The sequence below is a fragment of the Amborella trichopoda genome, chromosome 6 (assembly GCF_054954075.1).
Source record: "Amborella trichopoda isolate Santa Cruz 75 chromosome 6, AtrichopodaSantaCruz75HAP2 v2.0, whole genome shotgun sequence".
Taxonomy (NCBI): domain Eukaryota; kingdom Viridiplantae; phylum Streptophyta; class Magnoliopsida; order Amborellales; family Amborellaceae; genus Amborella; species Amborella trichopoda.
In genome coordinates this window covers 51,341,199-51,352,477 of record NC_142341.1, presented here as the reverse complement: position 1 = coordinate 51,352,477, position 11,279 = coordinate 51,341,199, and the positions used below count along the sequence as shown (strand labels likewise).

The 11,279-nt window shown below is 31.8% G+C and overlaps 1 protein-coding gene across 3 annotated transcripts; it reads left to right on the top strand.

Annotated features, from left to right (window-relative positions):
* Window positions 1–4,396: 4,396 nt before the first annotated feature.
* Window positions 4,397–9,819, top strand: LOC18448685 (Haloacid dehalogenase-like hydrolase (HAD) superfamily protein). Of its 3 annotated transcripts, none has more exons than XM_006858746.4 (8): window positions 4,397–4,644; window positions 4,752–4,870; window positions 5,463–5,532; window positions 5,661–5,820; window positions 7,311–7,392; window positions 7,747–7,963; window positions 8,886–8,950; window positions 9,411–9,819. In XM_006858746.4, exons 1-8 carry the CDS (start codon window positions 4,590–4,592, stop codon window positions 9,663–9,665), a joined length of 1,023 nt encoding a protein of 340 aa, XP_006858808.1. In that variant the 5' UTR covers window positions 4,397–4,589; the 3' UTR covers window positions 9,666–9,819. The 3 variants fall into 3 exon arrangements, with proteins under 3 accessions (XP_006858808.1, XP_088725326.1, XP_088725327.1); XM_088869200.1 differs by having other exon boundaries at window positions 4,401–4,644; window positions 5,664–5,820; XM_088869201.1 differs by having other exon boundaries at window positions 4,546–4,644; window positions 5,463–5,564; window positions 5,664–5,820.
* The last annotated feature ends 1,460 nt before the right edge of the window (window positions 9,820–11,279 follow it).

Genomic DNA, 11,279 nt, shown 5'->3' with positions numbered 1-11,279 from the left:
TTTATTGATTTTAGATTTTTGAAATTTTTAGGCATTTGGGTGTGATTCATATAAAGTTGTCACCTTACTTGTAAAAATAAGGTTTATACAAGTAAAGTTGTGATATTATACACTATTAATTTTAGTTGAATGTATAAATTTGGCATTTCTTTAAAAACTCTAAAAAAATAGCATGTCTTTTAAGATAGTTTGAAATCTATACAGTCTAAATAAAATAAATTGAAAATTATATAATGAGATTATTTATCTTTGATATAAGATAGTCACCATTATTCTTAACCGCTAGATGTAAAATTGGGTGGTTGTATTTAATTAATTGACCAAACTCAAAGTTCAAAAAAAAATTTCTCGAACTTTGTGACACACTCAAATGACGTGTTTGATAACAGAAAGCAAGAACATGAACTGGAAATTGGAAGTTACTGTATACCTGTAACTTAGAAGTTACTTAAAAAGTTAATGGTTTCTGTGTTTGATAACTTACTTGGAAGTAAAAAAGTTCAGAGTTTATGTGTTTGATAACTCTTGAGATATATAGTAAATATCTTATATTTATATTTACATAGATAATAATTTAAATAGAAATATATAATTTTTATAACATACTATAATATATGATATACTGTATTTTATATTTATTTTTAATATATATATATATATATTAAATTATCTTATATTACATAAAATAATATAATATATTATAATATATTTTTATTATATAAAATATATTATACATTGTATATATAATATATTATTATATACATATATTATATTATATATAATATATAAATATTATAATATAATATATTATATATTATATTATAATATATTATATATTATAGTATAATATATTATATTATATATAATATTATATTGTATTATATATTATATATTATACATTGTAAATATTTTTATTATATAATATTATAAATAAAATATTATATATATATATATATATCATGGACAAAATAAAAACCATGGAACTTTACTCAAGCCTAAAAGGTGGGAACTTCAACAGTGAAAAACAGTTTTCAAATTATCTTTCATTTTTTATCAAACACGTAACATGAACAGTAATAAGTAAAGTTCTTTCTTCCTCTTCTAACTTCCTGTTATCAAACACACCCAAACTTTCCAATTTCACATCGGATAGTTATAACTTATAAATAATTGTGACCTCTCCGTAGCAAAGATAAATGTTCTCATTATATACATGGGTGCGGTTTCAATAAGGTTGTAACCTTAAACAATCCAATTAAGGCGTGCCTTCAATTTTTATTATAACATGTAATTTTGGTGTAAAAAATTCTTAGAATTATTTAAAAATGTATTTTCATATCTAATTATAAAATTTCAAACTCCAAAATTAGTTAAAATAATGTAGATCTATAAACATGTGAAAATATTGAAAATGGATGGTCTAGATAATGTGTTGCAAGATGGACTATTTCTGCAATTCAAAAACTTTTTTTTTATACATTCATACATCTCGATGTCAAAATGATCAATTAGATGGTCTTTCAACATTAAAACAACCTTTTCCGATAAATTCTTGAGGTGCATTTGTACTTCTACATTTTAAGGTTACAACCTTATATAAACTTTTCCCTATATACCATCATTAATCTCATTTGCTAAGTAAGTTTGCAACCTCATATGAATTGTTTCATTATTTGCAAATGGATGCATTGACCAATAAAATTATTTTGATTTGTTTTGACTTCTTCTAATTAATTTCGATTCAAGATTGCAAGAAAGTAGTATGCTCTCCTATTGCCTATTACTTCCATGTATTTGAAATTTGAACATTTTAGATCTTTTTTCCCTTGATGTGTGTTCCCACAAACTTAGGCGGCTTCCTTGAATTGTCCAACAATCACTTTTTTTTATTCTGACCTTAAGGTTCATCTTATAAATAACAATACTCGGTGACGAACCGGGCGGAATGGTTTAATTAGTTAGACTGACATGTTTAGTCTAAAGTAAAAATTGAGGCTAATGTAGATCTGACGAGCCAAAAAAAGATGCAACTTTTTTTGTAATGTACTTTCATATTTTTATATGTTTTCAAAGTTTAGCCCAACTAATTTAGCCAACAGCTCGACAACTTTTGACTGGACCTGACCCCTCATAGGTTTGGTCATCGATCCAATATTGATAACATTGTACATGGCAAATAGCATTATATTAAAATAAATGTTTCCTTGTGAAAAGCAATTCGAAAGATCAAATGAATAATGCTCTTGAGATAATATCGACCATTCACTCCCTTGGGTAAAACCCTTTGAGGAGTACTTTTAGGACCCAATATTTGGGAATCTCTTAACCTAGTGACCAACCAAAAGTAGATAATTGTAGTCAATTTTTTTTTCCAGCTAATAAGGATTGGCTACATGAATCTCGATTAGTCATTATACTCTATTAAAGGCAATACCTTTAGTGATCTCACTACTTTGAAACATTTTCTTTTGATCCTACCCCCTATTTTTTTTGAGTCTTCTACTTGAACTAACTTGTACCTCATAATAAGTATTGTACTAGGTTTATGTCACACATGACCCGCCTACCTAAGTCTATTATTTATTATCTTATTGCCTATTGGTGTCACATCTAAATTTTTTCAAATTAATGTATTTTAAATTTTTTCCCTTTTTATATCGAGAAGATAAAAAGCAATAACATTCTAATTTTTAGTAAAGAACCCAACTTTTGGACAAAACATTTAAACGGCAAGAGTTTATATAGAGCAGAGGCTCTAAACAATCAAATTAGAGCCCACATCACAAATATCACTAGAAGATATTGTTTTGATACCTAAATATCATCAAATTGATTATCTCGACGTCAATACGCATGGACATGAGAAAACAATGAATTTCAAGTTTTGAAAATAGTGCATCTTGTAACGCGTTTTTTGACTGTCAATTTTCAAGATTTTCATGATCTGCTTGATCTACACTATTATTTACGCTTTAAATTTTATAAGTAGAGATGAAAATATATTTTAAGGCTATCACAAAGATTGCCAATATTGAAGCCACATTTCCCGACACTATTTAAAAATGCGATTTACTTTGATTGTTTAGAGCCTCGGCTCTATACAAACTGCACGTGTTGGATAACCATTTTTCTTATTTTAACTAAATCAAACAATAAGCATTTCGAGACAAAAGAATGCGCTTTTAAAAGTCATGTTGAGATAATGGAGAATTTGATCTCCAAATACCAGGTTTGGATCGAGAACTATTGTATTTATCGTAAAAAAACAAAAACAAAATGGTAGTATATTGTGATGGTAGAGAGCAGTGTTTCAAAACCTAGCAATCTAGTTATGACATCGCCATTACGAGCTGGGAATCAACCGGATTTAAATTAATTCCGGGAAGGTAGCCCGTCCCCACCCACCCTACTCCCACCAAAAAAAATGTCCCCCTTTTTATTTGGAAATATATACAATGAGACTGTTTACTTTTGATACAATGAGGTCACAATCATCATTAACCATTAAATTTTAATATAATGAGTTTAAAATCAAGGATTTGAAATCGGTCGGTTGAAGATGTACTATTGTTTGGTTACAAAGTCAAAAATAAAATTTCAAAAATGTTGTGACACATTTTCATCTATTGGATTTCACATCTAATGGCTAAAAAATGAATGTCTTATAGTATGCAATCCTATTTATTTTGTTTTTTTCGCACTTATTTGATATTTTCTTCAGCCCCCTCATGCCCTCATCATAAATGCCCATTTTAATTTTTTATTGTTATTTTTAATATTTCCCAAGTTGTCGATTTGGACTGATTATGATGACCTTATATAGATCTAGAATGATCCACCTCAGACCCCGAATGGCCCACCTACTTGACCTAATCTAGATTGTCAATTCGTGATTGGGAGTCTTGGACTAACATTTTACATACTTACCTATACTATTTTAAACCCTGGATCAGTGAGGCAGATCATCCAATCATGATATGTGCCATATTGTTTGACGATGATCCAGATCCAATTTGAGTTAACGAACGAGAAAATATTAAAAATAAATAAAATAAAATAAAAATTAATTGAAGAGTTTATGGGATAGGAGTTTAGAAAAGGAATATTAGATAGGCGAAAAAAACGGAATATGCACCAAGTTTGAGAAATTTTAATACAAAAAGTCACAAAATTTGATATAAAAAAAGTATGTCTACAAGGAGGTCATAATTATTTATAACCATTTGTTATGAAATCTAATAGTTTGGATATGTTACTAAGTTGAAAAAAATTTATTTTGATGTTTGAGCTTGGTCAATAGAATAAATGCTGCCAATCAAATTTCACATTTAACGGTTAAGATTAAATGTGATTACTTTATACGAAATATAAATACTCTCAATATATGCTTTACCAAATATATATGTCGAGTCTTCGGGGAAAATTAGGCCTGGAAGCATATTATTCCACAGAAGACTCGGGCGTGACTTCTTCCAATCAAAATCTCGGTTCGGATCGGTCGGTTTTTAAATAAAAGCCACTGCGTTTTCAACACTACGCTTTCCCGTGAATAAAACCATGGCTCTCGCAATGAAATTACATTTTTCACGATGTTAGTATCATCAAACCCACCAAACACAGTTCTGAGTTCCTCTCCATTTCCAGGTAAAAACCATAGTTTATTTTCCTACAATTCGATTATATTGCTTAAATTCATCAATGGAGATACCCATTTGAAATCCCCCTCCTTTTTTTTTCTTCTGTAAATTCAGCAAGAAGGTCGCGGATCAAGGTCAAAATGAAGCCGAATTATACGATTCCTGGTAGAGAGTTTCAGCCTTTTGAAGCCCTAAATGGAATTGGAGACCTGGCCCGAACTGGCCGCTTTGCGGTAATTCAAGCTGATAATTTTGCATACATATTAAAGATCTAGATATATATTTTTGTATACATTTTTAATTCGCATATGATTTTTTGCATATTGACACCTGCAATGCATGATCATTTGATAGAATGTACTTCGTGGTTCTTTGATTTTTCTCATCAATTGGGCTTCTAAGTTTTTTCGCAGGTTCTCTCTCTTTCTCCTCTGCAAATTACATTCATTTGGTTAATATGAAACATTTCTGTTTAGTGTTTACTGACATAGAACGTGTTTACATTTTTATTTATTTATTTATTTTGGCAAGGGATACAAAAGTTTAATGGAGTGAATTTTTCAGAAATCCAACATATGATTAACTCAAGCTAATCAATAAGTTTTTTTAAAAAAATTGAGCTATTTAATGAATATCTCGACTCAACATCCACATTAATGTGGATTATTTTCTGTATTGCATGTGCTTTTTTTTTTTATTCTGTTGGTAGTTATTTGTTTTTACTTTTTAGATAGCCCAATAGTTTTGGTTTCATTTAAAATTGAATTTCTAATTACTATCATTTATGTATTTTACCACTTATTAACATTTTATATCTTTGTCCAGGCCTGGTTGTTAGATCAATTTGGTGTCCTTCATGATGGAAAACAGCCTTATCCGGGAGTAATTTCAACTTGTATGTTGAGTTTGTTCGTTTTAGTGAATTTGGTACATTTTTTTAGCATATTTCACCTGGTTTAGTTTGTAGTTTACTCATATGATCAGTAACTTTCGTTATGTTTTAACTTTTTTTGTGTATAATAGTAGAAAAATTAGCAATTTCCGGTGCCAAGATGGTTATCATTAGCAATTCTTCGAGGCGAGCGTCGATAACCATGGAGAAGATGGAGAGTCTAGGATTTGATTCTTCTCTTTTTCTTGGTGCAATAACAAGTGGTGAATTGACCCATCAATACCTTCAAAGGTTTGAATTTTGCTACTTCAAATATTTTGAGATAAGGTGTGTTGGAGTTTTAAGGCAACTGAACTTGGATTTAATATGCCTGGTTATGGATATAAAAGGGAGAGAAAAAAAGGAAATTTATGACTAAGAATCAAGTATGACAATTGTCAAAAATGCAATTTTATATGACGATGATAGTTTTATTTGCAAAATGCCTTGAAGAAATGGGATTTGTGATAGAAAAACATTAAAGGGAGCTCATTTCTTATAGTTGGGCTGCTGTTTTATATGCTTGAGGACAATGTTTTTCTTATAGCATGAGCCATATTTGATAGAAGGGTGTTGTTATGGCTGGCCGCTTCTTGCATGGAATGTCAGTGTTATTTATCTTTGTTGAATCTATGCATACTAGCTACTGGTAATTTTGGTATGAATGTCATGTCATCATGTGCAAATTGGTTCATGAGTGAATGGTGCTCATCATAAAGAAGAATGTGTAGAAAAGTCCTAATTGTTTTAATGATGTCCATCCACTGTCTTTGTGTTATTCACACAACCAACATTTTGGGGATTGGTCAGCAGTGTGGGGTTTTGAGGGCTTTTTTTAGCGAGATGTCCAGAGTGGTGACTTTTACATGGTGTGTTTTAACTGTCAAATAGACAATAGCTTTTGGTTAATATACATCTACCTTCTCATCCATATAGGCATGCTTTGCATTTTCAATTTTCCAATATTTATTTGACCTGTTGTTTTTCCCCATAATCCCATATTTACTGTTGTTTCCTATTATTTCAAGGCATACCTGTGATTTTCTCTATTTCCTCTTGTGAACCCTAGTAGGATTTGCTGACTTTGTAAACAGTGATTCATATTTATAAGAGAAACCAGACACATCCTTGAGAATTTCGTTCATTAACCCGAGTTATGATAGTCAAATTGTCTCTGTTTTTCTTAGTCAAATTGTCTCTGTTGTTCTCACCATCCAAATCTACCTCCCTGATCGATGTACCTAATCATGAAGACCATCTTTGTCAAGTTAAATGTCATTAATGTCTGTAAATGACATGCTTAACCTCCGATCAAAAGAAAAAGGAAAAATGAGAACTGCTTAACCTTAATAATAGCCAAATAACTTGAATTTGAATGAGAGTGCAACATAAGTTCACTCGTTTTTTTAGTGTTCATGCAGGATGACTTCTTAGACATGATGCTATTCATTATCATTGCTCTTGGATATTGTTTTGTTTATTAATCCAATTAAGCGGAATCAAATGTTGTTGTGTAATTTGGAATCTCATTGGAGCTATTTTTAGGGGTGATTGGAGCTATCATTTTATAGTAAGATTCAACTAATGCGTCATTTTATGCATGTGAGATAATCTATAGTTTTCTTGGTTTAGTGCCTTTTTGTGGGTAAGTAGCGGGTACAAATTTCCTTGAAAAGAAAACCAAAGACAAAAAAGAAATGTACTAATTCTTACCATCTAACTGGTTTCTCTACAATCAACAGAAGAGATGATCCATGGTTTGCTGCATTAGGAAGATCTTGTATTCATATGACTTGGAACAATCGTGGTGCTATATCTCTTGAGGTGTGTTATCATCTTTGAAATGGTTCATAATCTTCAGATGCTTCCTCAATTTGAATCGATTGATGGTCTTACTAGTACTATTTCCTGATTGGTTATGAAAAAGATTTTTGCAGCGTTTTTTATTTATGTATTTCAGCATTGCTTGGCCTTAATAGAAAATAATGCACTTTTTAAGCTTCTAGTTTTGAGTTAAATTTCAACAATCATCTTTCACAATTTACTTTGCAATTTTTTGGTATTACAAACAAATAGCATTATTGCAGCAGCAGAGTATTTATTCCCAATATGAAGTTGAACACAATGAAGGTGGTTTCAATCTAAATTGTGCATGGTGTGTTTTCTTTTCTTCTGTAGGGCTTGGGCTTGCAAGTTGTGGAAAATATTGATGATGCAAGTTTTATTTTGGCGCATGGCACTGAAGCTCTGGGCCGTAGCAATGGTGACCCTCTTCCTATGAGTCTTGAGGATCTAGAACAAATCTTGGAAGGTTGTGTCAAAAAGAACATCCCTATGATTGTTGCAAATCCAGATTTTGTGACTGTGGAAGTGAGGGCTTTGCGTGTTATGCCCGGTGAGTTTGTAAACACTTCGTCACACTAATTGCACTGTCATCAGCTATATTTGGATCATTACTGATCAGAAAAAAAAAATGTATCATATGTTTGCCTATGCTATTGTGATTGTATATTGGTCCATATTGAAGTAAGGAACCTGTTAATCAAATCAGCCCCATAGATTTTAAAAATATAATTCAATAGGAGCTGTAGTCCAAGAAATCTAATATTTAAGACGTTTGTATTCGCACTCCCTAGTTTTTTTGGTGTTGAATTTTTATTTTGTGGATAACTTATAACTTTCAGGTTCCACTTGTAGAAACTTCTTCTGCAACAAAATAATATGTAATATAGATTAGAACAGGTCAGTAATGCTTGAGGAAAATATACCATGATCTGATGTACTATGGAAAGCCATAATTCGTTGGGAATCACTGTCTAATCAAACGATAGAGAATGCGACCTAGCAGAACAAGACATGATTTCAATGGCGAGTCCCCTCTCTCACCATCTCATTATTTCTTTTCTTTTCTTTATGCACTTAGTCATTCATGTTATTGCATTGGACGGCGATGACCCAATCAATGTTGTTTTTTTCCCAGAACATTGGATTGTAGTAAACTTTCCTGATGATCTGTAAAATATTTGGTCACAAAAAAGCAACACTTGTACACACTGAGCTTTATTTGAAATTTCTCAAAAGATTTTCTTGCAGCTCTGATTTTTTCTTTTCTCTGAAAGTTTGCAGCTATTCTCTTCTCTTATTGCATGTGCCATGGATGATTTTTGAGGATCACATATGTAGGTTTAACTTCATCCAAAAAGTAAAAGAAGAAAGAAAGGTGTTGCAGTATAAACTTCCATAGCTTGCAGAGATCAACGAAATAATTTTTTTCCAAATATGTCATCTATGTTCCTTTTCATGTCATCTTTTATCAGGTACGCTGGGTGCAAAGTATAAAAAGCTTGGAGGCAATGTGAAATGGATGGGAAAACCAGACAAGGTATTTCAGAACCCATTTGGGTTGGTAATTGTTGTGGGAGTTGTTATTATTTGAGAAGCTTTTAGAAGATAATGGGGAATTTTAACAAAGAAAGCATCTAAGAAAGCAAAATCCAAAAAGCATATAAAAGGCAAAAAGGAAAATGAGAAAAAAATTCAGTTTATATTGTACATTAAAAAATTGTATGATGATCTTATTGAGATTTTTATTTCTATGGTTGACCTATAACCTAAATTTTAATCGAAAAATTCATTTACTCAAAAGATAAGGAGGAAAGCCTCACCAATCCAATATTATATCTTCATTTTTCAAATGTTAAATTCAAAACTAACATGGAATGTCATAAATATTATTACCTTTTTATTTATGTAATTCACTGCTACTTGTATGCAACTATGCATTGGAAGGCCTGTTCGTTAATGATGTTCATAAAGCTTTATTTTCATTTTCTGTCTTGCAGTTGATATATGAATCAGCAATGCAGATGGCAAAGGTGGATGCCAGTGATTGCATTGCTATTGGAGACTCTCTCCATCATGATATTAAGGGCGCAAATTCAACGGGGATTCAGTCTGCTCTCATCACAGGTGGCATTCATGCTGATGAACTTGGGTTGACTGATTATGGGGAGGCTACTGCTTCTACAGCCATTGAAGCTCTTACCTCCAAATACGGTGCCTACCCATCTTATGTTTTACCTGCCTTTAAATGGTAGAAACTAGAAAGAGTAGGGTAGGGGGCTAACCTCATCATCGTTAAGAGAGGATTAGAGACACATAGGATTTTGATAAAATGTATGGGTTCTTCATGACTGGTGTATATGGAGTGTAGTTATTAACTTGATTGAAATTAGTGAAAAGTTGTGAATCGACTGTGCCTATGCCTAAGGGTGTGCGTGTGTGAAAGGCGGTGGCTACACTATATTTCCCTTATATGATTTTGGGGGATTATAGTGGGGTGTGGGAGGAATTGAACTTGAGATGTAGCATTGCTTGATGTCAACGTTTTACCCCTTTGGCCCGAGCCCACTTTTGACTCGAGAGCAATATTTTTATAGAAGTCCAGAGTCTCTTGGAGCTACTATTGCATAGGTAAATGCCTCACTTGCTCAAGTACTGCTTGGAAACATAAATTAACTGCATCGTTTAGTGTGCAGTTTGTCTTGAATACGTTTACCCAGAGCCAAGAAGCATCCATTGTTTTTTTTGTGTGATTGATATTTCTACCATAGTGAAAATATACCAGCAGTAGAAAATATATCAATAAATATCAATAAACAAATGAGATGGTATCAGTTCAGTTTTCATAATAATACCGGCGATTTTTTATTTGGATCGTCGATCTATATGGGAATCGGTTCCCTCTAACTCTCCACCCTATAAACTTCAATTTTAATTTTATTTTGTTTGTTTTTAAATATTTTTCTAGATTACCAATCCAGACTGATCAATCTAACGATTTGACATGGATTTGTGGGTCAAAGATCTGCTCCACCAATCTGTGTTTTGATAGTGCATTGAGATTCGAGCATAATATCAACCTGTAATCTAAAAATCACCGATCTGAGTTATATCCAAATTAGCCAGGGTCTCATAATCGCCCCATTTATTATAAGTCACTTGATCCACTGTGGCAAACGGGGCGATTTTCAGGTGAAAATAAGGAATTGTTTGATTTTTTAAATCGTGCAGTCTTCTTCTTCTTCTTTCTTTTTTTTTTTTTTTTTTTTTTTTTTTTTTTTTTTTTGTGAGAATAACAACTTGTAACTTTTCCACTCATTCATTTTCTATGCATGTATACTCTGGAATGTACAAAATAGTCCACAAAGAAAAAGAAATACTACAGAACTTTTAAAATGATAATAACTGTCATTTTAGTTTTATGACACTCCCTTTTGCCAACTGATCTGCATCCTCATTAGCTTCACAGAAGCAATGGTCTCTGTTGAATCACTAGTTAGGGTATCTCTAAACTCATCAATAATAGGATTTAATCTCTATACTGGGGTTGTTATACACCCAAGCTCAGGTTCACAATATTTAGAGAGTCCCCTTCTGCAAACTTCCACCCAAGTTTTGCATATGTTGAGCACTGCAGCAAGCAAGGAATTAGGTTCATCTTCATTAGCCGACTTGGTCCTACAAGGGCCTGAATTAAACTAGGGAAATTTATCAAAATACCAATTAGAGATAAAATATTTAATATTTAATATTTTGCCCAACTGGAACTATTCCAACTCAAGGTAATGACTTTTCTATAGGTATTTTTAATGAAACGAATATGGGGAAAATGTTAAATTATTCATCATAGGTCAAATGATAAATCTCAA

Bases quoted from the DNA above. Each gene is read 5' to 3' on its own strand.
- LOC18448685 (XM_006858746.4), top strand. From the start codon at position 4,590: ATGTTAGTATCATCAAACCCACCAAACACAGTTCTGAGTTCCTCTCCA. The intron at 4,871-5,462 runs GTAATTCAAGCT...ATCTTTGTCCAG, and splicing joins CCCGAACTGGCCGCTTTGCG to GCCTGGTTGTTAGATCAATT. The intron at 7,964-8,885 runs GTGAGTTTGTAA...ATCTTTTATCAG, and splicing joins GGCTTTGCGTGTTATGCCCG to GTACGCTGGGTGCAAAGTAT.